The following is a 27,648-nucleotide window of genomic DNA, read 5'->3' on the forward strand; positions in this document are numbered from 1 at the left end:
GAAGGAGGCTCCTTCAGTGTCTGCAAACTCCACCAACAGCCCTTAGGGAAAGGCATGATTTTATTTGCTATGCAAACCGGTTGGGTTCTGCTTGTGAATGAGCTACATAACAAAAAGCTCATCCAACACTACGGCGCCAATCACGACTCCGAAAGAAACGTACGCGAGAGAAAAGAAGACTCAGAAAAGAATAACAGAGCAAAACCAAAAGGTACGAGAGGACTGATGCCGCAACCCCAAGCTGAGGTCCGGCGCTCAGCCGGAAAGGGCGAGTAAGCCCGCCCATGGATGGCTGCCGCAAAGCACTGTCGTAAAGCACGGCCGGATGCGGTGCCGCGCTCCCGGAAGACGAGGTGGGCTTTACGGCTGGCCCGCCCCTGAACACAGGCTGGGAAACCCCGTTCGGTCTTTTCGCGGTGCCGCCGCCGGAGTAGGGTGAGTGCCGGCGGGCTGTGCGGCCCGTGTGCGGCCTCGCTCCTGGCTGCGCTAACCTCTACCTTCCTCTGTCTTGCAGGAGCAGTCATGCCGGCCAAGGGTCCCCTGCAGAGCGTCCAGGTTTTCGGGCGGAAGGTGAGGGCAAGGGTGGCGGCTGCTCGCACCCTCCTCGCTCTCTGGCCGAGGCCGCGGCACATTGCGATGGCGGCTCTCTGCTTCCGTTTGGCTGCGGCGGTGCCTGCCGCTTCCCATAGCGCTGCGGGGAGCGGCCGTGCGAGGCGAGTCGGACCGCGCTGGCTGGGCCTGCTGGGCCGCCCACGTGTCGCGCTGTGCGGCGGGAGTTGGGCCTGATGGAGCGGGGCCGTCCGGAGAGACGAGCTGTAAAGGAGGGATACATTGCATCGAAGCTTTTTCGGGGGCCTGGTTACCCCCAGCACGGCCTGGATCGCTATCGGTGGTGTCCGATGGCCGTATTAAACAGGGGAATGAACTATTGCACTGTTGGGGTTGGAGGGCTCAAAAATTGAGAGATAAGAGGCTGTTGTGAAGAGATGAGCTACAAAAGCACCGTGTGGCTGAATTGAATGGATGGGGTAGCTTTCCCAACTTCAGTGTTAATATAATCTTGTTAAGATAATTTTGTAGGCTTCCAAGTGGATGCCTGGAAATGTCAGAAGCAGTGCTGCTTCATTTACTGAGAAATGTTAACATGCAATATGAGAATAATATCTGTGGGTTGTTTATGAAAATTACACTTTATGGTGCTGGTTTGAGAAATGAAGTTCTGTACTAACACACATTTGTGTTTTTAGAAAACAGCAACTGCTGTCGCCCATTGCAAAAGAGGGAATGGCCTCATTAAAGTGAACGGAAGACCTCTGGAAATGATTGAGCCTAGGACTTTGCAGTATAAAGTAAGTATCTGCTCAGCCTACTTCACCCTTGGACGTTAAAATACCTTTATATATTTAATCAGTTGAGCATGGCGAAGAGTTGCTTGCCTTACTGATACTACTAAGTCTTTTGTTGTGTGTAGAATTACTTATGAAAACTGAGTAGAGTGTCCTTCCATAATGGTATTGTTGGCATAGGGGTACTTTTCTTGCTTAACTGAGAGTGTTAAAGTTTAATAATCTTGATTTATTTTTCTGATTTTTGCCTAAACTACGTGGTTTCTGATAATTTCCATGTACATAAAATGTGCTGTTCAGTGTTTTGAAACCTAAAAAAAACGAGTAGCGTGTTTGTTTTACAGTATTACTGGTAGGTGTCAGAGAACCCTTTAAGAGATAAAGTTGATCTGGATATATGCTTGCAAAATCCAGTCTCTTGTTTTTCAGAATGTTTAGCAACTTCACGTGTGTAAATCTACAGACTTGTGTCCTTGCTGGCTCTGATAACAAATGAATTTTGTTAATCTGGTTTGTTTCCTAGCTGCTTGAACCTGTCCTGCTGCTGGGGAAGGAGAGATTTGCTGGTGTTGACATCAGAGTCCGTGTGAAAGGTGGTGGCCATGTAGCACAAATCTATGGTATGATTTGGAGTTGAGCCTTCACTGTGGGCTAGAACAGGTGAAACCGTGCATGTGAGAGGCTTGAGTTTAGAATAGCAGCTTGTATGTTTCACTGTTCTGCTTCTTTTTCGCTGCTCAAACACTGTTTTCTTCGATATATTTTACCTACAGAATTGCAGCATCTGGAGAGAAATTCATTTGTGAAATTCAAAGGAACTGATCTTTACACCTTGTGGTGTGACAGTTGAAGTGTGTCTCAATACGAAGATTTTTGGGAGAGAGAAAAGAGAACTTTGCATTAGAAATTAAGAATTTAATTGTAAATTTCCAGGTTGTCTAGAAGTGTCTTTCATTTGACCTGCAGACATGCTCTGAATGAGAGCACCTGTAAGCATCTGCAAGAGCCTCTCTTGCAGAGCATATTGATAATGTCTGAAGTTGATTGCACTCATTTTTCAGAAAATTCAGTTTCTAATCAAAAATGTAGTCCCAAACCAAATGTTTACAGCTGCTCCCATAACACTTGTTTCAGTTCTGATTATTATTATTATGGGATTGTTTTATGGAGGTGTGCTAAAATAAGTCATGCCATCCTATTGCGCATTCTGTTGCCTTAGTCTTTGAACTCTGTGAACATTTTTATTTGTGTTGAAAATTAGAGACATTTTAGGGAACTATTTCTAAGGATTTTGAAAATTAACTAGTTGGTAGAAGATAAACAAGATTCATATTCTAAGGAAGGTGATGAAGACAGCACTTGTACCGTGCTTTGTCTAGCTGGCAGTTGTCAAGTCAGAAGATGAATCGTGGGTGGCCTCTTGGCACAGAGTTCTTCAGATGTGCCAAAATAAAGGTCATGTGTAGTTAGATGGGAGGGGACTTAAGGGGGGAAAGGACGCTTTGGCAGAGAACAAGACAGCAAGTTTCTAAGAGAATTGGCACTTTGTGTTTAAGTTTTGAATACATTTGCAATCCTTAGTAATCCATTTTTTTTTTTTTTAACAGCTATCCGTCAAGCTATTTCCAAAGCATTGGTGGCTTATTATCAAAAATGTAAGTTCATTGTTCAGATTGTTATGTTAGCATTAAGTGAAAATGTTTGCCTTCTGACAAGTGTGAAAATGCTAGCATAAATTAGTTCCTTCGAGAAACGTTCAAAACTTTTTTTTTTTCCTATGCAGATGTTGATGAAGCTTCCAAAAAAGAGATCAAGGATATTCTAATCCAGTACGACAGGACTCTGCTGGTTGCAGATCCTCGCCGTTGTGAATCCAAGAAATTTGGAGGACCTGGTGCTCGTGCACGTTACCAGAAGTCTTACCGTTAAAATTGTTCACCAGTCATGTGACAGTCAATAAACATAAAGAGAATTTGATAAATTCCATGTTTTCAAACTGCTTTTTGTGTGTGTGTGTGTGTAAATACATTCTCACTTCAGATTGATTTACAAATACATCAATACCAAAGTAAAACCAGATGACTCTTCCTCTTTTATCCATTTTGAAGCAAGTCTTGTGGGGCCTTGGTAATGAAGGAAAACGTTGTACTACGGATGTGTGTGTGGTTACTGAAACACTAAAAGCTTGCATCCTCTTTTATTTGAGAGGGGTGGGATGTTTGGTGAGGTACATGCAACAGTTTGTTGAAGCAAATAGAAATATGTCCAAGCAAATGGACCTTTACAGGGAGCTGAGTGATTCTGGTGTTACTGACTGAGATGATCCATGTTCTCTCTGCATGAAAATGTCAAAGCCTTGATGCTGACTTGGTCTGTGATGTAGGAGTGGATCTAACTCTAGTATATGCCTTCTCTTAGTACTCTGTCCAAGGGTAATTCTGCATTAAGTATCTTTTATGCTTCTGTGTTGGCAACTAGAGTCCTTTCAAATGAATTCCGTTCTCATTTTAGATTCATTTGAATTACTGCTTCACAAGTGAAGTTCCAAACATGACCACAGAGTATTGAAAGTAAGTACTTCCTATTTGCATGAACTGCTTATGGTGATGCACTGTTAATGGCAAGTGACAAAATGATTTATTCCACTGAGAATAACTCCCTTAACGTGGTGTTAAAGTATACATTCAGGAAGGTATTGTGAAGTTTGAAGTTTACATCGTTAAAAACAAAGTGATTATATATGCATGTGGAGAGGAAGTCAGCTCAGTTATTACTGGAAAATGAGCGTGGTTTCTGGATTGATAGGTCTAAATGGAGGAAGCTTTTTTCTGAAATGAACTCGGTATATTCTATTTTGTAACTGTAAAACATAAAAAGGACTGTTTTACAAATTGCATTGGATCTAGTTTGTTCATCCTACAATTACAGGCAGACATAGAGAACAGCATCAAGTGCTTTAATAAGAAAATAAATTTGATTTTCTTACGATTTGCTGTCATGAGCTAGGTGAGGCAATGGAAAGCCTTAGGAAAGCATGTGTGAAAAATTTGGAGTTGAAAATATGACTAATTTTGAGAGATACATTTAGGGTATGCATTTATCAAACATGAAATGTTGGAGAAGTTCCAGTTTCTCATCCATTGAAGCTTTGAAGACCTTCAGAAATAATCTGATTAGGAGGAGGGAAGAGTTTAGTTCTGAGTAAGACATGTGATGTGCCAAGGAAAGGCTGTTGGAAAGGCTAATTCTGTCCCTTGGAAGAGTTGCAAATGATTGAATGAGAACTTGGATATGAGTTGACCCAACTGGCATGGAAACAGCTCTACGTTGTTGTTTCTTGTGTTTGGAAAGCAATTGGAGAGGAAATAGAAGAAACATAGAAGTCTAATCAAGCTACAGCACCCTACCTTCTGCATTGCTTTTGAAATCAGATATTTTTCCTGTCTTCTGTATGCTTGCATGACACTACTGAAATTCTGATTTGAGCATCTCAATATACAAAATTTTGGGGGGGGATTTCTATCAAAAGTGATATTTCTTTTCTCACTTATTCAGTGATAGGTCATCTCAATGTACTTAGTACACAAAATTAAACTGACTTGTGAGTTGAGTTAGGAAATGCAGATCACAGCACAATGTTGCCCTTTTGCTCTAGTTTAGAGAAATGATTATCATGGGCTTTTTATAAACATTGACGCTTGTTGCATCTTTCTGCTTTTTTTCTGCTGAAAGCTTTTGTTCAAAACGCTTTCACTGAAATGTAGTTACTCGGGAGTTAAAAGAATAACTTGAACAAATTCCTTCTGGAAAGGAATTCTCCATCCGTCTCCCATTTTAGCTGTCAGAGTCTGCCACAAAATACTGCAATACATGACCTGAATTGAAGTAAAAAACTTATGCAAGCTTCTCACACTTTCGTTGGAGAGGACTGTTGTATATTCTATTGCCAATTTACGTAGCATAAAACAAAAAATCCTGGTAAGTGAATGATATATTAAGTTTATCACGCTTGAGTCTCTTTGGCAAGATGCACAGTTTGTTTTCCTCAGTCTCTCACTTCTGCATCTTCACATCTGACCCATTTCTTCTTCTGTGGCTTCCTCAGAGTTCCTACCTTGGAATAGAGTTGCTCACAAAGCATGCTGGCTCTCAGGCTGCTGAGTCCTGTGATATTCTTAACTTGCAGCATGAATCTCTAAGGAAAAGATGCAGGGATAACTTCAAATGTGGTTTCTGAATTCCTGTGAGTTTTGTGAAAACTGGCATCTTGATAGATGCTAATTAGCTTCAGCTGGGGAAAAATAAGCCTTTTAGTTATTTGGCTTGTGTGGTGATTGACAAGCAATGGCTCACTCATTGCTTAGGAAATGTGTACTAGCCTGCCAGTTGGCACATATGTACCTTACACTTTGTTTTGTCCAAAACTGATTATTGCCTAGCTATTCTGCCAGTGAGATGCAGGGGAAAAAGGGGAAAAACGGAGTTCCTATGATGTGAAAGTCACAGGAGCAGGGGAAGTGACATACCCAGCACTAGTAACCTTAGGGGTGATCTTCACAGTTATGGAGAAACCTGAGTTAGCAGTTTTGTTGCCCACAAAATAACTCATAACAACCAGGGACTTCTTCCATTATGAAAAAGCTGAAAATAAAACTTGCATTGCTACTAATATAACCAGAGATAGTATCTGCATGTTATTTCTCCAAAGAAAAACTCAGCATAATAAAAATGCTTTCTGAACTGAACTCTGAACCTATGAAAATGCCCTATTAATCCTGGAGAGTGATGTCATTCCCACAAGCTTGCTTTCCAGATGAGAAATGTTTGTGGAATTGGACTGGCGTCTGCTTGTGTGAATGGCTGAAGGTCTTTATTCTAAATAGTTGTTGGCCAATTGACCACTAGAGGGCTTAACTTCACTGAGGAAGTGCAATTAAAGTGAAGTTTTAAGCTTTTGGAAGACTTAAGGAGAAAATATTTTCATAAAAATCCTTTCCTAGCGTCCTGATTCTTTGGGCATGGAAATCGAGACTTGGTGATTGAGCATCTGCTCTAGCCATGGACGCCCTTCTACAAAGAAATACAATCTGATCTTCAAGCCCTTAGGGAGATTTTTGATCAGCTGTTGAGGTAATACTCGGAGCAGAAATGCGTCTAGCCTTTTATCATTCTTGCTCTTTTATTATTTTCACTGATGTTAACCCTTAGGATGTTTTGGCACATGCGTGACAGTGTAGTACCACTCAAGCTCTTCACTGAAAATACCAGTCCAATGAAGGCTGGAATATGAGCTCCAAGAAGTGCCATGTTTTATTAATGATGATAATGGATCTAAATCCAAAACAGGGCATACTTGAATCCAAGTCACTGAAGGCTGTTGCTATTTCATCTCTTGCTTATAATCCTGATAAAATGTACAACCTGTATATAAAATTAAATCCTCTCAAATGTTAAGTTGGAAAATCTTGGTCAAATTTATATTGAGTATTGTAATGTGATGGAAAGTGCAGCAATGACAACAGAGTATCAAGATCCTAAGCTGCAGCAAGCGAGGATTTGCTCAAATGCAACAGCCGTGGGTGCGAAAATAAAGGAAAACATATGCTTATCCCTTGAAGGCCTCAGGTTAGATATCCTTGTCTCCACTGCCAACCCTTAAATGAGGTCTGGGAAGTGGTGGATCCTGGCTCCACTCCTCCCAGTCATTCAGGGACATTGCATGCAGCTGAGCTCCTCTGGGTTGGTCCTGCCTTCCCACCAGGTGCTCAGTCACTGGTTCAAGCTGTAGCTTTGCATTTCTGCTACAATATACAAATAAATTTGTATTAAATTTTTTTATTTTCACTTTTAAAGAGAAAAAAATATAACTTGAAAATGTAGCACTAGCATTCTTTTAAACATAGGCCAGCATGTTTTCTATACTGTGTTCATTTTCTTACCAAAGTAGTTATTTTCTAATTCATTGTTCCTGTTTACGTTTTCTAGAAGTCTCAAATCTGTGAGTATTCTATTACTTGTGTAGGTAATGTAGTCATTGCTGGGGCATACATATATATATATTCAATTTCTTAATATAGTCCTCTGAGTTACAGTTCAGCATACTCGGCTGAATAATTCTTTTCCCTTATTAGCTAATGTCCTTCATCTGCTTGGGACCGTGCTATTTCCTACTCTGTCTTGAGCAGAGATATCCAGACCTAATGAAAAAGTCTCTTTACAGCTTGTAAAGTAGGCTTGGCCTGCTTTTAATGTTAGAAAGTTAAGCAACTAGGCAATACTTATGTGCTTCAATTTTATTTTGTAAAAGTTGTGTATACATTAAAAAGTCATTTTAACAGCTCCTGTTAAAAAGAGTTTAATTATATTAATCAACTTGAGGAATGAAAAAATTCCAGGTCAGGTTTCTTAGAAGTGTTTGAAATGATTCTATGCCACACTTAGCTTCAAAGGAAAACAGCTCTGAGGCTGGTAATGGTCTCATACCTCCATCCCAGGGAAAGTGATGTTATCTCTAAGTAAGTGGAAGAAAAGAAGGTTATTGAGAATAGTCAGCATGGATTCATCAAGGGGAAATCACCAATATGGTAGCTGCTTGTAATGTCATGATCATCTGGGTAGATGAGAGGAGAGCGGTGAATGTTCTGTACCTCAACATCAGCAAGGCTTTTGATACTGTCTCCCATAACATTCTTGCAAGTAAACTTAGGAAGTGTGGAATAGATGAGTGTGTAGTGAGGTGGATTGAGAACTGGCTGACTGGCAGAGTTCAGAAGATTCTCATCAGTGGCACAGAGTGTAGTTGGAGGTCTGTAACTAGTGGAGTTCCCCTGGGGTTTGGGCTTGTTTATCATCTTCATAAATGACCTGAATGAAGGGATGGAGTGCACCCCCAGTGAGTTTGCTAATGATTCAAAGCTGGGAAGAGTAGCTGACACACCACGTAGTTGTGTTGCCGTGAGACCTGGAAAGTTGTGCAGAGAGGAATCTTACGAGGTTCAACAAGGGCAAGTGCAGAGTCTTACACCCAGGGAGGAATAACTGCAAGCATCAGTATAGGGGCCAACCTGCTGGAAAATTGCTATGCAGAGAGGGAGCTGTATGTCCTGGTAGACATACAGCATTGTGCCCCTGTGGCCAAGGAGGCCCGTGGTATCCTGGAGTGCATTAAAAAGAACTTGTTCAGCAGGTGGAGAGAAGTGATCTTCCTCTCTACTCTGCTCTGGTGAGGCCACATCAGAAGCACTGTGTCCAGTTCTGGCCTCTTCAGTTCAAAAAAGACAGGAAACTACGGGAGAGAGTCCAGTGGAGGGCCAGAAAAATGATTAGAGGCCAGGAGCATCTCCCTTATGAGAAAAGGTTGAGAGACCTGAGAGTTGCCAGCCTGCAGGGGGGGATCTTATCAATTATTATACATATTATTATATATATATTATATATATATATATATAATATTATATAATGGATGGAAGTTAACTGGGTGAGTCCAGGCTCTTGTCAACAGCGCCCAGTGATGGAACAAGGGTCAATGGGCACAAACAGGAACACAGGAAGTTCTATATGAACATGAGGAAAACCTCTTTTACTATGAGGGAGACAGAGCACTGGAACAAGGTTCCTGGGGATGTTGTGGAGTCTCCTTCTCTGGAGATATTCAGAACCCTGGATACTTTTCTAGTAACCTGCTCTGAGGGGCTGGACTTGATTTTATCTCCAGAGCTTCTTTCCAGTCTCTATGATTCTGTGTAATTTGGTGATTCTGTAATTTGGAAGCTCTACAGTAATCTCAAGGCTCTGTCCTCTAATAGGAGATTTATGAAAGCATGAGACACTGATTATCCCCTGTAACCTCCTACAAGATAGGTGTCCACATGAAGTGTTTAGAGTCTGTAAGCATGACTACGTTAGTGCATAATTTGAATCAGGAGCTCATTTCTTTTTCCTCAGCTTGCAGACTGGAGTGATTTTTGACACTGTGAAGCAGATGAGGCTGAACTGGAAGATGCATTCTTGCTGCAGATAAGCATTCTGTGAAATGGGACTAGCCCAGAGATAGTCAGAAGTAAAAACAAACCAAAAATCTCCTTGAAAAGTGAATGGTGTAAATAAGTTTCCTTTATGATTTACAGAATAATGAAACACAAGATGGGCAGATAACTGATCTCAGTGTCTGATAAATATTTTGTGGATATATACATATATAAATAGAAAGCTGGATCCAGAGTCACTTAAATATAGCCAGTAATAAAAATAATTCTTAAAAAATACTTGAACTGTGGTGTACTGCTGTAATGTATATCAGTTTGCAGTAATTATCCTTGGGCCACCAGTAATCCCAAACCTGCGTGAGTACTGCTATGTGGACATGAATGTTTGTCTGTGGTTGGAAAGTTTGTGTGTTTTCCTTTGGCTCTTCTAGTCCAGCTGGAGAGAGGGGAAGAGAAAGGGCTGAAAGAATCAGTGGGAGAAATTTTTACCAAAGAGACTGTCAACTTCTAAATTTTATTTCAGTCCACAGCCACCTTGTGCGGAATGCTTCCAGCATCTTATGAAGTGCATGCTGGGAGGAATGGAGGGCTAGGCAAAAGGGAGGCTTTAAAAATGAAAGTGAGGAGTAGGCATTTCAACTGATGGAAAACTTCACTTCTTAATAATTCTATTAATGTTTAGAGAAAAGTGGGTAAGATTTTTCCATTTTTTAAATGTACTTGTTTAGTTTGGTGAAATTATATTATTCTTTTTAAATGGAAATTAGAAACATTGGTCTGACTTACATACATTTTTTTTTTTTTTTTGATAATATGAAATATTCAAAATGTGTGTGTTTGTCTGTTTATTTTTTAAATTGAACTACTATTTTACCTTCTGAGAAGCTTTCCTTGATGGCAACAGCAAACTATTTACAAAAATGTATTCAAAATATTCTTAAAAATCCAGGTGTATTATTTAATGGTATTTGAGTCTCTCATTTTGGAACAGACGCAGAATATTAATATGTTAATTTCCAAAACCATCTGGTTGTATTTTACGCGCTAACATAATTGCAGGTTCTTGCTGAAGCTGTTTTCTGTAACAAAACGGGCAGCAAACGACGCAAGTGTCAAAGCACACAAAGGCGTGATGACGACTGAAGGATCTCTCAAAGCGTCACAACATGGCAAAATTTCTTGTTATTGTCTGCTGTCTTATAAAGGGCCAATTGAATTCAACAGAGGAGTAATGCTCACAGGTCTGGCGAAAGTGTAACTAATACAGACTCTGCTCAGCAGTTACCATGCATTTCTAATGAGAGATATGCAGCCAGAAAGTTATATGCAACGCTTGCTAAGCTCCTGAAGCTGTATGTATCTACCAAGCTTGATGTCTCCTTTTCTTTTCCTTTCTGTATTGTATTATTTTAAATCATGCATCCAATTATCTAAATTTTAAAGGATCTAAACACACTGTAGGAAGACACAGTTAGAAGATGCCATCATAGTCAAAGCCATTAATTTGGATGAATTTCCTTTTACTAATTTATACTGAAATGAACATTGTGGGAAAGCTCAATTTAATGATACCGTGGAGTATATTCTTGCTTCATTCACTGCTGTCCTCTTTGCAAGGTAAGAACTTTATTTCATTTTTGCAGTAATACTAACTTCTACAATTAGTTTTGTGAATGTTTCATTAGTGTCTGCTTATTTTTCTATCATAAACCAACATTTTTTACCCTTGTTGGAGTTAATAAAACAATTTCACAGGTTAAAAAAATGTTACATATATTTCCATTCTTTCTGATAAGTGTTGAAGCTAAAATATAGCATTTTTTTTTTCAGGATACATTTTTATGTTTGAATTTTGTAACAAAAGAAGTTATTAAAGAATTAAGTTTAACTTTCTTTGTTTCATTGCCATTATTGTTATATCAGTAAGCTAGTAATTAATTTCAGCAGGGTATAATTTTATTTGATCAGATTGCACCTGCAGTGTTTTTAAGCATTTTTAGAATGTTAGAAAAAGCAATTGTTCTTCTGGCTACAGAAACAATCTTTTTAATTTATACGTGTATGCACAGCAAATAGATCTTGTAGATAGTTTCTTTACAGCCATTATAAGGATTTCTAAGACAACATGAGAATGTGATTAGAATGGCAACTGAGTTTTATAAGTAATAATCAGAAAAAGATTACAGGTTACCGCTCTAGAAGTTTGATTCTGGATAGATCTGATCACCTCTTATGTTTTATTAGATATGGTCTAAGCCTCTGAAGAAAGGCTTTATGAATGCTTTGCTCTTTTTGGTGGTAGCGTGTACCAGAGCTGAGAGCACGGGAACTTGCAGGTGGTGAGCACTTGTGAGCATCAGGCTTTCAGGAAGGAGAGCATCTGTTGCTAGATTCCTTGTGAAGAGAAGAAGGTTTTGTAAAGACACTTTTGAAAACTTAGGTTCATTAACTATTTTTGAAGAACACAATTCAGTAGTGATATTTGTCAAATGCGGAGTGACACTACAGAAAAATGTTTACCTTGATGATTTTTTAATCTACAGGAACTTACTGCAAGCTTTCTCTTTTGAGGAGGACTTCAAGGTAAGTTTTTATTCCTTATTTGTTAAGTCCTATGAATGAAACAAAAATATGTAAGGCTATCTGTTGTGGTGTAAGTTAGAAAGTAAAATACAGTCTTGAATTTGCCGTGTAAGTTGTCATGTACATGTGCAATGGATGTAAAACATACTTTCGTAATGTTTACAATTCTTTTCAAAGAATTTATATAATGGGCATGGATCCTCCATTTGAAAAATGAAGGCACTTATGAAAAATGATACTTGTACAGTCTCAAGAAAGCTTAGAGGAGTAATGGAATGAAACCAAGATGAGATCATTATTTTATGTCTGGAAAAATACATTAAATGAGTATCCTTCTACGATTTTAATTGCATGATAAAATCCTAGCTGCTATTTGAAGCACAGAAAAGTAAGTGCTATACAGCCATAAAATAAACATTTTCAATACAAGTTTTCGTGTAGAAGCTGAAATCCAAACAAAACCCAAACTAGGAAATGTTCCTGATCCCATTGAATTAAATGGGAACTATGCCATCAATTCTAGTAGAAGTGTCCAATTGGACATAGCTTTGGATGTCTAGTGACCTCTGTATTTAGTGAACACACACATACATACCATCTTGGACTGCTGGTAAAACCAAGTATGTTTTACAGTCTGCTGCCCTTATTTCTAAACTAAATCACACATTTAAATCAACTACAGCTGGTGAGTAATCTCCTGCTATTAAAAGCATTATACCAATATATTCACATCACACTTAGGGCAACTCGCTGCCGCACACACACGTTCAAGTACCTATGGATCAATTTTGCAGTTTTGTATCCTGTCATATAAGCTTGTTCTATTTTCCTCTCCCCTGTACCTCCCTGATGTCTGAGAGCAGAGATTGGAGTGCTGTTGAATTCTGTAAAATGAGACTACGAAAAGAAAAAAAGAATCACCATTTTAAACGTGAACCCAAGAAAGACCTCTTTGATAAAGTGATGGTAATCGGAGAGAAACACTTCTCTCTGGGGAACGGCTTATTCAGGCTGCTCCTGGGACCTTTGGTTATACAAGATCCTTTTTGTTTTCTTCCAGAAACGAGTTTAATGCAACTCGACAGAAAAGAGATCTCTTAACAACAGAGGTAGGTTATACCTCCGAAAGAGTGGGGAATTCCTCCCCCTGTTCTGCTCTGGGGCTTTGCTGTTGTGACAATGGGGCCTTTGTAAGGAGCAAGGCCGTGGTAACAGGAGGACGGTGAGCAGGAGCCACTGTTCCCTACCTGCTGCCTCCAGCCGAGGCCCATGGCCTCATGCATTCATTCACTCCTGGCGAAAGCTCCCTGAATTACCCACCCCGACAGAACAGCTGACGCACACCATGGGAAATAACACCACTGCTCTTCTGCTTTGTGTGGAGGTGAACAGAAAGCCCCAGAAGGCTGTTAGTGTTTGATGAAAAACACAGAGATGACTGCAGAGGAGGGTACTGCATGTGGTGGTGATGGCAGTGGCCACCAGTCACCCCACGCCCCACACTGCTGCCTTGCACAGGTGATGTCTGACTGGAATTTTATAGTAAAGAGGAATCCTGCTCCCTTGTGGGTAAACACCTTGTGCTGCAGAGCCCAAGGAGAAGTTACAGCACCCTTCTCCAGGGTGAGGTGCGGAGCCCAAAGCCTCTGCTCTGGCTCTTGCAGACAGCCTGCAACACAACCACAAATTATTTTCTCTCAGCCTCTTGGAGATTAGTCTCCTGAAGAAGACAGAAAGCAGCCAGTATGAAACATAACACTGAGGTGAGTCAAGCCTCTTCCCCTCACTAGGCAAACACTTTCTGAGGGAAACGGACTCTTGGGACTGATGGTGTGTCAGAGAGGTGCTCAGCAGGACAGTGCTGTCACAGCAAATATGCTTTACCTCTCCGGAACAACAAAAGCAAAAAGCCGCTTTGCTGAGGAGAAGGAATGGAGAGGAATGTTTTTGTACACAGATGATGAGGAACTTCTTTGGCTAAAGACAGCCTGTGAAACAGCTTTCTGGTGGAGTCCAGTTCAGGTTGGTTACAGACAGATTGTGCTGCATGAGTGCATCAAATTGTTTCCAGTTGGAGGAGGAAGTATTTACATGTGAAGCATTGGTGGGACTTCACCTGATCCCTTTATCGTACAGTTGCATTCACTGAAATCTGTTAGCTCAAGCTCCAGAGGTTAAGCAGGATTTGCAGAAAGAAGAGTTTCTCACCAGGCTTAAATGGTTTGTTTTGCTCAGTTGTGCAGCTGAAGGCTGGTGTATACCTGAATGGATAGCATGGGAGTACAGAAATATAACTTCATAATACACAGAGAGAGAAGTAAAAACAAATGGCCAAGAATAACCATCTAAGCAGAAGGACAAAGCTTTGTAGAACAAAAGGATTTAAAATAGCCATGAAGAAATGTAGTGCAAAATATCTATCAAGCACTTCATGCTAGTAAATGTTTTAATCTAATGGGGACAAAAAGCCTGGAGTGCTTGTCACGTGGGATTTGTTCAGTTCTCAGAAGGATTGATGTGACATGACAAACTGCAACAGCAGAGTGCTGGGTCAGAACCCAGGGCTTCCTTACAGCCCTCTGCCCCCCTGTTCCTCCACAAGATAGCATGCAGATCGATCTGTCTCCTTTTTGGTTGGGATGAGCTGAAATGCAGTTCTGAAGAGTCTTAAATGGGACGTAAAATCTATCACAACTGAAGTGGCCACATCAGATGATCAGGGAGTGTTGCAGGGCATGAGTTAGGGGAATCTGGGGAAGAAGGGATATTGCATCTCCACACTCTCCAACTCTTTGTATTTTATGGAAGTGAAAAGGCAGAATGCTTCTCAGGTCCTCACTCTTCCTCCCAGATATAAACGCAGATCTCCTCTATAGAACTCTGCTGGTTCACTGGCACTGGTAAAGCAGAGGGCATGGAGAGAAGGCCAGCGGTGACCCCAGTATACTGCTGTATAGTTCTCTATTGGTGACCCCAGTATACTGCTGTATAGTTCTCTATTCCCCTAAACCATGCTTCCCCTCCCCACAAGTGCTGCAGTCACTGCCTTTCCTGTTGTCCAGGCAGCAAATCTGTCTGTAGCAAGTGAGGCTGTGTCATGTCTGAAACAACCTGCCAAGTCCTAACCCAATCCTTCTGTAAGGCCCTGGGCTTGTATTGGTGAATCTGTAAAGTACAAATACCCTGATTTTGCTTTTATGTTTCTCTGATAGGTTCGAGCTACATCTCCTCAATTGCACCTAAATGGGACCTTGACATGGAGCCCAGCAAGAGGTGAGTGCCACTCTCCCTGGGAGGAGATGCTACTGAACACTCTGCTCTCCTACCTGCTTCCTGTTTTGCTGTGGGCTTTATCCTCTACAAAACCCTAACCTATTTCATTATCTCATTTTATCCTCATTAAATTGCAGAAATTTCCTGTTGAAAATGTACTTCTAAAATAGCGCTGTCAGCATTGCAAATATTTGTATGTAGGATTATAATTTCTTCCTGGGAAGGAAAGCAACTATCTGCAAACCTGAAACTTGAAAACCTCTTTCTCCTCTACTTCTGGGGAGCTCTGAGTTAGACCAACCTCAGTGAACAGTTAGTACACAGTGAGGTCTTAACTTTCAAACAGGCTGCAAAACCCTTTAATTAAACTGCTTTTAGAAACAATTACTAATTATAACACAAAACAAGCCGTTCCCATGTAATCTTAAATTTCTGACTTCAGTCACCTCTTCAGCAGAAATAACTTTATACAATTTTTTAGCATCTCCTGAGAATTATTTTTAACCAGTTTTGTCTCTGTAATATATTCTAGACTGTTAATAAGCTGAATCTACCCTTTGCTGTAATGCCTAAGAGGGAGGAGCTGAACATATGTATGAGTTGTGCTGAACTTGGTCAATTAAAATAATCTTCATCCTGTGTATTTCTAGATCGGGAGGACTGGGATTTGGTTTCTTTACATGGGAACTTGACCTTTTGTTTGCTGGGAGGAGACTGACCTTTTGCTCCTTTGTTAGTGTACAAATCTCAGACTAGAAGAGGGAGAACTTTGTCTTTTAACCAAGGAACACAAAGCATAAAATTAAGTAAATGTTAAAAAGAAAGTCTTGTTGGTTATTTTTCTTAGCTAATATGGATGCTTATGATTTTAGAACAAACATCTAACGTGAGTCTCAACCTGTCTGAAAAATACTGTATCTACTAAAAGGCTGCTTTGCTTGCTGACAGGCTTGTGTGCTCAAAAGTGCCTTAATGGAGCAAGCTGCACAGAGGCAGGTGACTGTGATTGTCAGTTTTTTCAAGCTCAAGGAAGCAGGTGCCAAATTGGTAAGTCTGGGGCCGAAGCATTAATCAAGTTTTGTGTTCAAGTGATATATAAGGGGAAGGTTTTAAAAACAATATTGTCAACATAACTTTTGTGATTCCTTAATAGTAGCAAAACTTCATTCCACTAGAGGACAAGAGGACTGAAATTATACTAGGTGTTAGGGAAATGTGTAGAGCAACAGTACAAATGCCTAGGTTATAGCATCTGGACTATGAGGATTCACAGATACCATAACAGATAGATCACAGTCTAATGTATCAGCAGCAGGCCACTTTTTTTAGTTAACTGAGTAGCTATACAATTGATAGAAAGATGGAGTGACTTGCTGAAAATAACTGACTCATTAAATGTACTATGGAATCTCTTATACCAAGAATCATCCCAGATATTCAGTAGTCCTTTGTATTAAAATGTCATCATTGAAGTGAACCCAACATTTCTGATGACTGTGTGGGACTAAAACTGCATTCTTAATTTTTTTTTTTTTTAAATGTATTTTTAGTTCAAGTTAAAAAAAATCAGGTTATCTTTCATCCTTGTTATTCCCTTTGTTCATAACTCTTATTTCCTTCCCAAACTTTTACTTCTGTAGATGTCTTTGCCACCTTTGCATTTTTTATTACTGTACTTCTTGTAAACTCAGTGTGTTTTCTGCAGTTCCTAACAATGGCAAGGACCGAGATGGGATTTGCAAATCATGGGGACAGTATCATTTTGAAACATTTGATGGCATCTACTACTACTTTCCTGGAAATTGCTCCTATATTTTTGCAAAAGACTGCGGTACTCCAGAACCACATTACACTGTTTGGGTAAGTATGTGAGCATATGTTAGAAATACATCCTGAGTATTCCTATATTTCATAAATAAAGTAACTAGAGAGAGAATAAACGGATCAAACTGCTGTGTTACACACAAAACTATGCTGCTGGAAAACATCTAAGCATGTGTGCAGTAACGCAAAACACTGGTGAAATAATAATCAACGGAGTCAGTATATTAAAAATAGTATTTCTTATTCCCTCTATGCTAAAAAAGGATCTCAGCTCTCTCCTCTCTGGGAAATCCCATGCAGCAAATTGGGTCTTAAAGCAGGCCTTGGAAGCTTCAATAAACTTCAGCTATCAGACCGCAGAACATACCGAATTGCTGAGTGAAGTGCAAACAGCTATCAGCTGCTTGGTGGCTGGGCAACCAAGTGTAGCAGACCCTGACTTGCAGCCACTGGCTTGCTAAGATGGGAACTGCCTCCCCCAGCCCGTGGAAAAGTCTGTTCCCTTGGGGATTTGTGTTCTAATTTTGGCTTACCTCTGCGTCATGCAGGGAAGTTTAACAGCTCAGAAGCCTTCATCCTGACCTATGTATGGGAGGCACTCTTTTAAGTTGTGATTAATGATACAGAGATCAGGGAGAATTCAAACCTGTGCTACCTCTGAAGGAAGGTGATTGTGTGGAGAGGACATCAGCTCATTATGCTATTTTTTCTACAATTGTTGCTGATTCTGCAAGGGGATGGAACAAGAGTGGTCCTAATTGTAACGCAAACATGGTGGTACAGTGGTTACAGGGATGAAGGCAGATCTAGATTCTGATTCCTTCTGCAAGGGTCTGTTTTCATTTACAAGTATGTGACTTTCTTGCTCCCCAAATAGTAGCATTCAGAGAATTTTAATCTGTTGTTTCCACTCACTCAGGTCATAGGCAGATGCTATCTACCTTCCATTATTTTGTATAATTTTTAGATTCAGTGTGCAGCTTTGATATTTTGGGAGATTTCTTAAAATGCAGTGGCAAAGCCCACATAAAGGGTGGTGATGCACTGGTACAGGTTACCCAAGGAGGTTGTGGATGCCCCATCCCTGGAGGCATTCAAGGCCAGGTTGGATGTGGCTCTGGGCAGCCTGGTCTAGTGTTGGCAACTCTGCACATGGCAGAGATATTGAAACTAGATGATGATTGTGATTGTGATCCTTTTCAACCCAGCCCATGATTCCATGATTATATTACAATCTAGAATCAATATTTTGGTGGATACCCAATGCTCTGGAAGGAGAGAAGCTACCACTGCTGGAATAAATGTCATATTTTTAAAAAACCTAAAGACGTTTAATCAGAAAAATCACAAGTAATGCTGAAGCATTACAGTCAGCTCCAATTGGGCTGTGGAGAGCAGAAAACCTTACCAAATGCTCACATTATGGTCCTTCTGATTTTAGAAATCCACCTCTCTAGAGAAGAAGAGAGCAATTTTGATTTTCTTTGACTGTGTTTCTATCTTAGGGCAGGCTTACATAGAAACCATTTTTCAATACTAGCAACATTTACTATGACTTTAATTATGACTTTCTTTATACATATGAAATCCTTAATGCTTTTACTGACTTGGTTTATTTCACTCAAAGAAACAGTAAATTTTTTATTTCCAGCATTTAGTGTCAGTGAGGGAGATTAGTTAGTGTATATGTAAGCACTGTATTTGTTTACCAATAGATCTTCTCTGAAAAAGTGAGAGTGCTGGTTTCTAATTACAGCCCCTATTACCATGCTGGAAAAATGTTTCACAGTTACTCATTTATTTCGCTTTGCAGCACTGTCAAGAAAACCAACAACACCTATCCTTCTCCAAGAAAACTGTCACATAAGGTCATAGTAGTGTTTAACTTGTTAGCGCATGTAAGTAGTCAGAATAAATCTGAGCCCACAGTTTTCATGTCCTGAAAGCACACCCTGGCCAGCAAAAACTGGAATATCTCTGGCGACAGGGATGTTCCTGCACTGCAGGAGCCATACTCTGCAATGCTGATGGCTGGGATTGCAATGGAATCCCAATTGCAAAGGTAGCATCCTTTTTGCCAAACTGTAAAAAAAAATGCACGCTGGCATATCATGCCCATTCCTAGGCCTGATAATACATTATTTTTTATTTGAGATCTATTTTATTGCCATAAAATTGTGGACATGCAGAGATAATAACTGCATGGTTTTCATTTCTAGAAGCACACACCTGAGATCTATTTAAAACCTTTCTCTAGTAATGGGCAGTCATGGAAGTCACATACTGCCTATAACAGTGAGCCACACTATTTTGCAAATCTCTCTCTGGTTGAGTGACACTTGCTGTGCTCAAACTAAGAAGCTGATGTGAGAGTCAAGCCAATACTCTGGCTCATGACCCTATCTGTGTATGATGGGGACAGGCAGATTTCAGAAGAGCCTTCCTGTTTCCACTGATAGTCCTGGTAAACCAATGAAAAACAGGTTTTAACAATGCACTTAAGTTAGATGCCTGCAATAATCTGTGAGAGCATTCTCAAATCTCAACAAATCCTGAGTGGTTCAGTAAGGCATTCTGTAGTTCAGCTGGTGCCGGTCTCGACTGGCAAGGAGAATGCAGGCTTTAGGCCGAGGTTTAGTATCCTACAGTATTCCCTCCAGACCTGTAGAAACTAAGTTGTAGAGGTATCTCAGTGTGTATAACAAGCTCCTACACTGGCAGTGATAAGCTAGTTTACTACAGAGTCTGTCTATGAAGTTCATCTATGCTATATACCTGAGTATTTCTTGCAGTGTTTAAGCCACTGATTTGTGATACTTTGTGCTGTTAAACAATTGCTCTATTTCTCAGCAGTACTGGTTAGCGCAAATTTCTAGTTTTGCATATTTTTGTAACTATGACCTTTTTATAATTTAAATATTTGTCTCTAACTCTCTTTGGTGACTAATGTACAGAAAAGTAAATTGTCATATGTGTGCTTATGAAAACTCGCAGGAAATTATTGGTAACAAACATTTGTTCTAACTGTGTATATGTTGTTCCCCTTGAAGGTTCATAACAGTCCTCACTGTCATGGTTCAGTATATTCTTGTCAGAGGTCAATCAGCTTGTTTTTTTCAAACCAAGAAGAAATAACTATTTCAGGACATGAAGTAAGAAAGGAAGGAAACAGGTAAGTGTTCTAATGGTCATATAAAATGTTTTATTGCAGAAATTACGGAGTTCAAGAAGTGACTGCTTTTTATGTCAAACAGGGAACATAATTTGCTCTGTATTTTTACTGATCCCTGGCTGCTCTGAATTGGGACTGACAAGGGTAGGAAGATGTAATAGTGTTCATAAAATATCTAAATGAACATTCACTCCCTACACAAACCTTCTGTTCAACTTCTCAGCTCAGATCTAGTGATTAACCATCCTGACTTTGTACAGTTTGTCTGCATCAGACTATTTCAGCTAATCTCTGATGCATCATGATACCATTTTGAACAAGGCAGTCATTATTTATGCTTTGTATGTGGCTATGCTTAATCAAACACATAACCTTATAGACAAGTCTGAATTAACTGAATAAAAGATCTTAAATCTCCTTTGCCCCTTCAGGGCAAATACTCCACAAAAATCTCTGAGGTACATCCAACATCCAATGTACTCTTTTTTAACTTTTTTTTTTTCAAAATAAAAAAATGAGTACAAGACTATCATAAGTGTTTTTTTGCTGTTTGATAAAGTACAGCAAATTTCAAAGACTTAAGGTATTCTTTCATAACATGTTAGAAGGTATGTATTTGGATATAATTATGTTACAGACATTAGCATCTGAGGCTGATGACTATAATACTATCAGTCTGTTCATCCCAACAGAACCGCTTTTGGAAGATTAAGATTAAATCATGCTACAGTATTATTTTCCAGTGTTTTTTTGGCCAAGGGAGGAGGGTATCTGATGTAATCATCAAGCCACATGATGATATTTGGAAAGTCATGATGGTCGGGTGAAGTCCATAGTGACTAGAGAAAAGACAATATAGCACCTATTTTTAAGAAGCGTATAAAGGATGATTCAGGGAAGTCATCCTCACCTCTGTGCTGGCGATCGTGGAGAAGATCCTCCTGGAACCTATGCTAAGGCAGATGGAAGAGGGGGAGGTGATGTGGCATAATAGTATGGTTTCACCAAGGGCAGGTTGTGCCTGACCAACCTTGTCATTTTTTTATGATGGCATATCCGTGTCAGTGGACAAAGGAAGAGCCAGAGATATCATCTATCTGGACTTCAGTATGGCCTTTGACATGGTAACCCATAATGTCTTTCTCTCCAAATACGTGGATTTGAAGAGTGGACTGTTCAGTGGACAAGGAACTGGTTATGAGAGCATGCCAGCATGCCCAGAGAGTGGTGATCAATGGCTCACCAGACAGAGAATAGTAATAAGAGGTATCTCTCAGGGGTCTGTACTAGGGCTGGTGCTCTTTAACATCTTGATACGCAATGGTGACAGTAGAATCGAGCATGCTCTCAGCAAGACTATGGATGATACTAAGCTGTGTGGTGCAGTCAACATGCCTGAGAGATGGAATGACATTCAGAGAGACCTAGACAGGCTTGAACAGTGGGTCCAGGTGAACCTCATGAGGTTCAACAAATCCAAATGCAAGGTCTTGCACCTGGATTGTGGCATCCCCACTATCACTATAAGCTGGGGGCTATAAGGGTAGAGCACAGCTCTGCCAAAAGGGATTTGGTATACTGGTGGATGGCAAGCTAGACATGAGCCGATGATGTGTCCCTGCAGCCCAGAAAGCCACCCGTATCCTGGGCTGCATTAAAAGAGGTGTGGCCAGCAGGCTGAGGGAAATGATCCTTCCCCTCTACTCTGCGTTGAGGAGACCTCACCTGGAGTACTGCATCCAGATGTGGAGTCCTTAGTACGAGAAAGATGTGGACCTGTTAGAGTGTGTTCAGAGGAGGGCCACAAAAATGATCCAAGAGATGGAACACTTCCCCTGTGAGGACAGTCTGAGAGAGCTGGGGCTGCTCAGTCTGGAGAAGAAAAGGCTCCAGGGAAACCTGAGAACAGCCTTTCAGTATCTAAAGGGGGTCTGTAAGAAGAAAAGGGACAGACTCGACAGACTCTAGCAGAGTCTTTTGTGATAGAATAAGGGAAAATGGTTTCAAATCAAAAGAGTGGAGATTTAGGTTGAATGTAAGGAAAAAGTTTTCTATAGTAATGTTAGTGAGGCACTGGAACACGTTGCCCATGGAGGTGGTGGAAACCCCCTCCTTGGAGACATTCAAGGTCAGGCTGGATAGGGCTCTGATCAAACTAATCTACCTATAGAAGTCCCTGCTCATTTCAGAGGAGTTGGACTAGATGACCTTTAGGCATTCCTCCAAACTAAAAAATTATATGACTGTATGTCATACAATTCTTGTTCATGAGCATCTTCTGTACTGTAAAACCCTCTATTTGCATTCACCTACCTGATGATCGATCCTGTGCCCAGAAGGACTGCTGATGCTCACCATACCAGGAGCACTGATAGTAATTTCACAGAGCTGCCTATGCAAACCAGGATGCTCATGAAGTCACATATTCCTCTATGTGCCTGAGCTGAATTTTGAAAATGAAGATGAATTATTCTTTCAGACTTATCATTGGAACAACTGATACTTGTATACACCAGAAAAACATTCACTTGTAATGATCCATACAGACAAGCAAATAAGAACAGATGGCAAAGAATAGATGACAAAATACTGAAGTGGCTCTATAAACCTGGGGAAAAAAGTGTGTAGAGAGTTAGATGATAATGTTTTATGTGTATTTTTCTACTACTAATCTTGTCTCATCTGTGATCTTTGAAGTAAGTTGTTTATTTTTCCAGATTAATGTTGCCACAGACAGTTGGAAATGTTTTCTTTGAGAGATTGGCTGACTATATTCTGGTGAAAACTACCTTCGGTTTTTCTCTTGCTTGGGATGGAAACTCTGGTATTTATATTAAGCTAACAGAAGATCATCATGGAAAACCTTGTGGCCTCTGTGGAAATTTTAATGGTGATAAATATGATGACTTGATACTGCAAAATAGTAAGTAAATGGCTTGGAAATACACCCTTACCTTGTGTAAGCAGCTCCATGTTCACTTAAAATCTTTTATGCAAGAAAAGACAGAGTCCTTATTTGAATAGAAAATAGAATATGTGCTCTATTCTTCACAGAATCATAGAATCACCAAGGTTGGAAAAGACCTATAAGATCATCCAGTCCAACCATTCACCAATAGTTCTCACTAAACCATATCCTTCAACACAATGTCCAAAATTGCAGTGAGGCTGGGGGCACGTTTAGGGAAAAAAATCCCAATTGAAGAAACTAGTTATATGTATGCTTAGGCCTTTTCTTGCTCAACAAAGTGCTTGGTCTATGTTTATCTTAACTGATGGAAGTGCCTTGAAATAATAAATAAATAAGCAAATACTTGTGGTTTTCTGTAGGTTTAAGAATGGAGGAAAGAGTGAAAAAACAAAATATTAATATTTGGAAAAAACACCACATTGAGTCATTTGTTTACATTGCTGTCATAAAAATATGACCTGAAATATTTACATTTAAAAGCACTTTCCAGAAAGTTCCTCATATCTCTCTGTTGGTATGTTGTATTTAGGGCCTCCTAATACCCTGTATGGTGAGTTGTCCAACGCTGTCTCATCTGAGGAAGAAGTGATTTACTAAGTTGGTAGAATATTCTGTAATCTGTGTAGTTCTAAATACTTCTACTCTCTAGAAACTTTTGTCCTACTCACAACCAATGTGAAGAAAGAGAAAACATAGGAATTCAGTCTGATAAGAAGAAAGATAGAACTGTTTCATCATTGATTGCTGAGAGAATCAAATCCCATGACCCTACAGTTTATGAAGTCAAAAGTTTATCTCACTGTAACTTTTTTTCCCTTTTCTGTTTTGTTCCATTCATTACGGTTGATAGGCAGGTGTTCAAGACTTTGAATGAAGGAAGAAACATTTCTTTGCACTGTTTAAAATCTGCCCAATATTAATTCCTAGTATTTCTTCTGTCATGAAAGAAGTGTGTTCACTGTTTCATACCTTAATTGCTGCACACCAGAGTTTAATATGTTTAATAACTAGTTAAAAAAATGGTGATGAAAAATGGAATTCTGAAGATGTAATGAACTCACACAAATTCTTTAAAAGTAATTATCTCAGCATTTTTAAATGTGTTCTCTGTTATAAAAGACAAGTATGACAGCTCTTTCTTCAATTTCAGAGCGACATGTTTTTTCCATTGTCATTTCTTTTGGTTCTTCTCTTTGTCAGAAATGACAGTATTATTGTAGAGTACAATCCAGATCACTGTGAATTATTTTAACCTTGAACCAGTTGTATGGTAACCTTTTTACCTGTGCAAATACAACGCTATGTGTTCTGCTATCTTCACATGAATAGATTAACTAAATTAAAATTGCTTCTAAGCTGCAAGTTTTTTCTAAATGTTTCAATTTCTCATTTGGGGTGATGATTTGTCTCCCCTGACTATACTATTCCTACAGTAGTGTGAAGGAAATTCTTACATCTATCCTGAATCTCGCAGAGTCTGAATGCCCTGTTTTTGCATTGTCTTACATAACGAAGCTGTGGAGTCTCAATATCAAAGCACAGTTTAAAAAATCAATTTCTTTTCATATTTCATTGCATCTTTCTATAGCTTTAATACATGGGACTGTATCTGTGAGTAAAACTATTTTAAGGACAGTGATTTTGTATAGTGGGATTTTTTTAAGACTTAGAATGTTTTTTTGGAGCCATGTCAAAATGAAAATAAAACTCTTTAATGTTTCTGCAGAACCAGGTTTGTATCAACAGGTTTACTTCTAGACAAAAAACAGCCTTTTAAGTTTGGGAAGGGTTTCAGAACTCTTCTGTCAGCAAAGGAGAAAAGTTTTAACTCTCCCTGGCTCTTAAGTGAACTAGATTGGTTTAGTTTTGTTTATTTGTGGATATCCAAGTACAAATATCTGATTATTGTGTTTTGGGACTTTCCACATTCCAGAGTGTCAAACTGTGTACATTTTGTGCTGAACGAAGTTGAATTAAGTTTTGGATAATACTGTTCTATGAAGAAAAAAAAAAAAAAAGCAACTAATTTCATTCCAATATTCTTCAATATTCTTTCTCTTAACCATGCATAGATAACAATTACATAGATATTAATTATTGTTCTTCAAAGTGGAGGCAGTAAACTCTCTCTAGCATACTTAAGAACATAGAGAAAATGTAATACACAGTTCTTGCTGCAAAAATATGGGAATTTTGGGTTTGTTCCTTTACCGCAACCTTCTTGCATGTTTCTATGTGTCTGTTGCCATGACTTCCAATTATGCATCTCATTCATTCATTCTCCCATCCCCATGCTGTTAGGAGAATTGGGCCAGTATTATGTTTGTCATAGGGGTTTTCTGCAGTAGGGGAAGAGAGTGAGATAACAGTGCTAGCTGACCACTGTGAAACATGATGCAAGTCTTAAATTGTTTTGAAGAGATGTATTTTTTCTAAACGTTCAGTGTGTTAAAGTAGTTTTTATTTGTATGTTTGTTGTAAAAGTGTCATTAATTGTATTTAAAAAGAATATTTGCCCCATATATATACCTATGTAATTTTTCATCTAAATGTGGTATAATATATTGCCTAATGTTAAAAAGGAAAAATCAACTTTTTCTAAACTCTACGTACTCTATACATATCAATATCTGAAGTAACATATGTATTTAAAAGCATTCAGAAATTTCCAAGACCTCTTTTTAGTTTGTGCTGACAGTCTTTCTTCTGGTTCTCTTATCACGCAGGAGGTGAATATACAGAAGACATTGCTGAATTTGCAAATAGCTGGACTGTGCAAATCTCAGATGATGCAGCTTGTGTACCTACTGCCTTAGATTTTTCCAGTCCTTGCTCAGCTAATGCAGAATCCACTGAGGTAAATTAATCATGTAGTAATTATTATTATTATTCTTTTAAATCTTCTCTGCCTAGTGATGGTACAAGAATGTAGTAATATAAACCATATAGAAAGAAAGCTCAACTGCATTGAGGCTTTGAGAAGATTCAGGTCAGGGCTGTTGCTGGGGAATGTCTGAAGATCTTCAGTTTAGCTTGAAAGTACAAACATTCCAATAGGATGTGCCAAGTGGTAAAGGTCTTCATTGCTGCATTACTCACTTTCCAGTTCTGGCATCTTACAGCTCATTATGTAGGAAATGATGAGATATTGCAGAAGTACCATGCTCAGCTCCAGGATTGACGCGAAATAATTTTTTGGTCATTTTGCAATCTGCCATGCCAGGTAGTTTGGGAGAAGCATGTGATCAGGCCTCTGCAGTTAGAGAGGACAAATTTTAGGAAGAATGGTAGAGGACACATAGACTTGAGATTCTCAAGCTTTAATGGGAGTATGAAGGACCCTAGATTAGATCAACAAAGCTAAAATTAATTATGCTTGTTCAGAAACTATTTTCTAACTGTTGTTTACTGATTTTCCTTAATGCACAGGATATATTCTTCAAGTGCCAAATACTCCTACAATTTCCTTTTCTCAGCTGTCATGAGAGCATAGATCCATATTCTTATATTTCTAGCTGTATGAATGATCTTTGCAGGTAAGAATGGAGTTCTTGTTTCCTTTTTTTGATGCATGAAATGAATGCTTCCTTTTCTAAGGCAAGAACTGAGCAGTACTGAGTGAAGTTGGTAGGAACTAAAAGAATTCAAAATGGAGGAGATGTTGTTTCTCTCAATGGGTGCTTTACTGTGGAACTAGAGGACGCATAACCTGTGCTTCGAGTTTGATTGCTAGATATTTACATGAATTCAAGGAAAGACTAGACAAACACGTGGGAGAGAAATTCATGGAAAATCACTAATGACAAAAGGTAGTTGCTAGTCACACGCACACACAGAATACTACATCTGGAAGCTCTGAGCAAAAAATACACGATTAGGACGATACTGAAAGGAAATATCGGTGATACTGGAGGAGTAGAAACATTTCCTCCATAGAGACTGTTTTTCTGATAAAAATATAGTAGAACAAGCATCATCATTCAAACATGTAGATTTTTTTCAAGACTGTTTTATTTATATAAATTCAGAGATGTAAAAAGAAAATCAGCTCTCACTGGTTTTGGTGGGAGTTGCACATCCTCAGTTGCTGGGGTTATATGTAAACTGCTGTTTTTCTCTTAGCCCCGGACTCTTATTTATTTGCCAGTCATTCACAGTAAACAGTTGCTTCAGAGAGTAATGGAACAGAAAACTGAGCAATGTATTGCTTCTTTTTTAAAAAGGTCTTATGACTAAGAGGCAATTGTCATAAATAACAGGATTTGTGTCAGGTACTATTATAATCTTCTCAGAGTATCATCAATTTAATCAAAAGCATACAGAAAGGTTCACAAGACTAAAAGCAAGAATCACTCAGTAGCATCCATTACAACTTGTTAGTTCATTTTCAATGAATTTTGAGTTTTCTGTTTTGCCATTGAGTGAATATAGAAGAATTTGAGTTTGTAAGCAAGTTCTCAAAGTGTTTCTTCTGCATTTGGTGCTCTGTACATT

The 27,648-nt window shown here is 39.3% G+C and overlaps 2 protein-coding genes across 2 annotated transcripts in view; both read left to right on the plus strand.

Annotated features, from left to right (window-relative positions):
• The first annotated feature begins 375 nt into the window (after nucleotides 1-375).
• Nucleotides 376-3,327, plus strand: RPS16 (ribosomal protein S16). Its single transcript, XM_042889873.1, has 6 exons — nucleotides 376-435; nucleotides 515-570; nucleotides 1,248-1,349; nucleotides 1,870-1,966; nucleotides 2,954-3,001; nucleotides 3,130-3,327. Exons 2-6 carry the CDS (start codon nucleotides 523-525, stop codon nucleotides 3,273-3,275), a joined length of 441 nt encoding a protein of 146 aa, XP_042745807.1. The 5' UTR covers nucleotides 376-435; nucleotides 515-522; the 3' UTR covers nucleotides 3,276-3,327.
• Nucleotides 3,328-10,869: 7,542 nt separating this feature from the next.
• OTOGL (otogelin like) overlaps nucleotides 10,870-27,648 on the plus strand; it is a 90,134-nt gene continuing 73,355 nt past the window's right edge. Inside the window, exons 1-11 of the mRNA XM_042889899.1 lie at nucleotides 10,870-10,948; nucleotides 11,875-11,914; nucleotides 12,975-13,136; nucleotides 13,705-13,936; nucleotides 15,127-15,187; nucleotides 16,136-16,234; nucleotides 16,893-17,047; nucleotides 20,062-20,183; nucleotides 22,901-23,106; nucleotides 25,884-26,011; nucleotides 26,584-26,690. Coding sequence (XP_042745833.1) covers nucleotides 10,870-10,948; nucleotides 11,875-11,914; nucleotides 12,975-13,136; nucleotides 13,705-13,936; nucleotides 15,127-15,187; nucleotides 16,136-16,234; nucleotides 16,893-17,047; nucleotides 20,062-20,183; nucleotides 22,901-23,106; nucleotides 25,884-26,011; nucleotides 26,584-26,690 — 1,391 coding nt within the window. The remainder of the gene's footprint in view (nucleotides 10,949-11,874; nucleotides 11,915-12,974; nucleotides 13,137-13,704; nucleotides 13,937-15,126; nucleotides 15,188-16,135; nucleotides 16,235-16,892; nucleotides 17,048-20,061; nucleotides 20,184-22,900; nucleotides 23,107-25,883; nucleotides 26,012-26,583; nucleotides 26,691-27,648) is intronic.

This window comes from Lagopus leucura, unplaced genomic scaffold (genome assembly GCF_019238085.1).
Source record: "Lagopus leucura isolate 7727_CA_CO unplaced genomic scaffold, USGS_WTPT01 Super-Scaffold_100159, whole genome shotgun sequence".
Taxonomy (NCBI): domain Eukaryota; kingdom Metazoa; phylum Chordata; class Aves; order Galliformes; family Phasianidae; genus Lagopus; species Lagopus leucura.

Coding starts and splice junctions, on each gene's coding strand:
- RPS16 (XM_042889873.1), top strand. CDS start 523: ATGCCGGCCAAGGGTCCCCTGCAGAGCGTCCAGGTTTTCGGGCGGAAG. Junction 1,350..1,869: donor CTAGGACTTTGCAGTATAAA/GTAAGTATCTGC, acceptor TTTGTTTCCTAG/CTGCTTGAACCTGTCCTGCT. Junction 1,967..2,953: donor CCATGTAGCACAAATCTATG/GTATGATTTGGA, acceptor TTTTTTTAACAG/CTATCCGTCAAGCTATTTCC.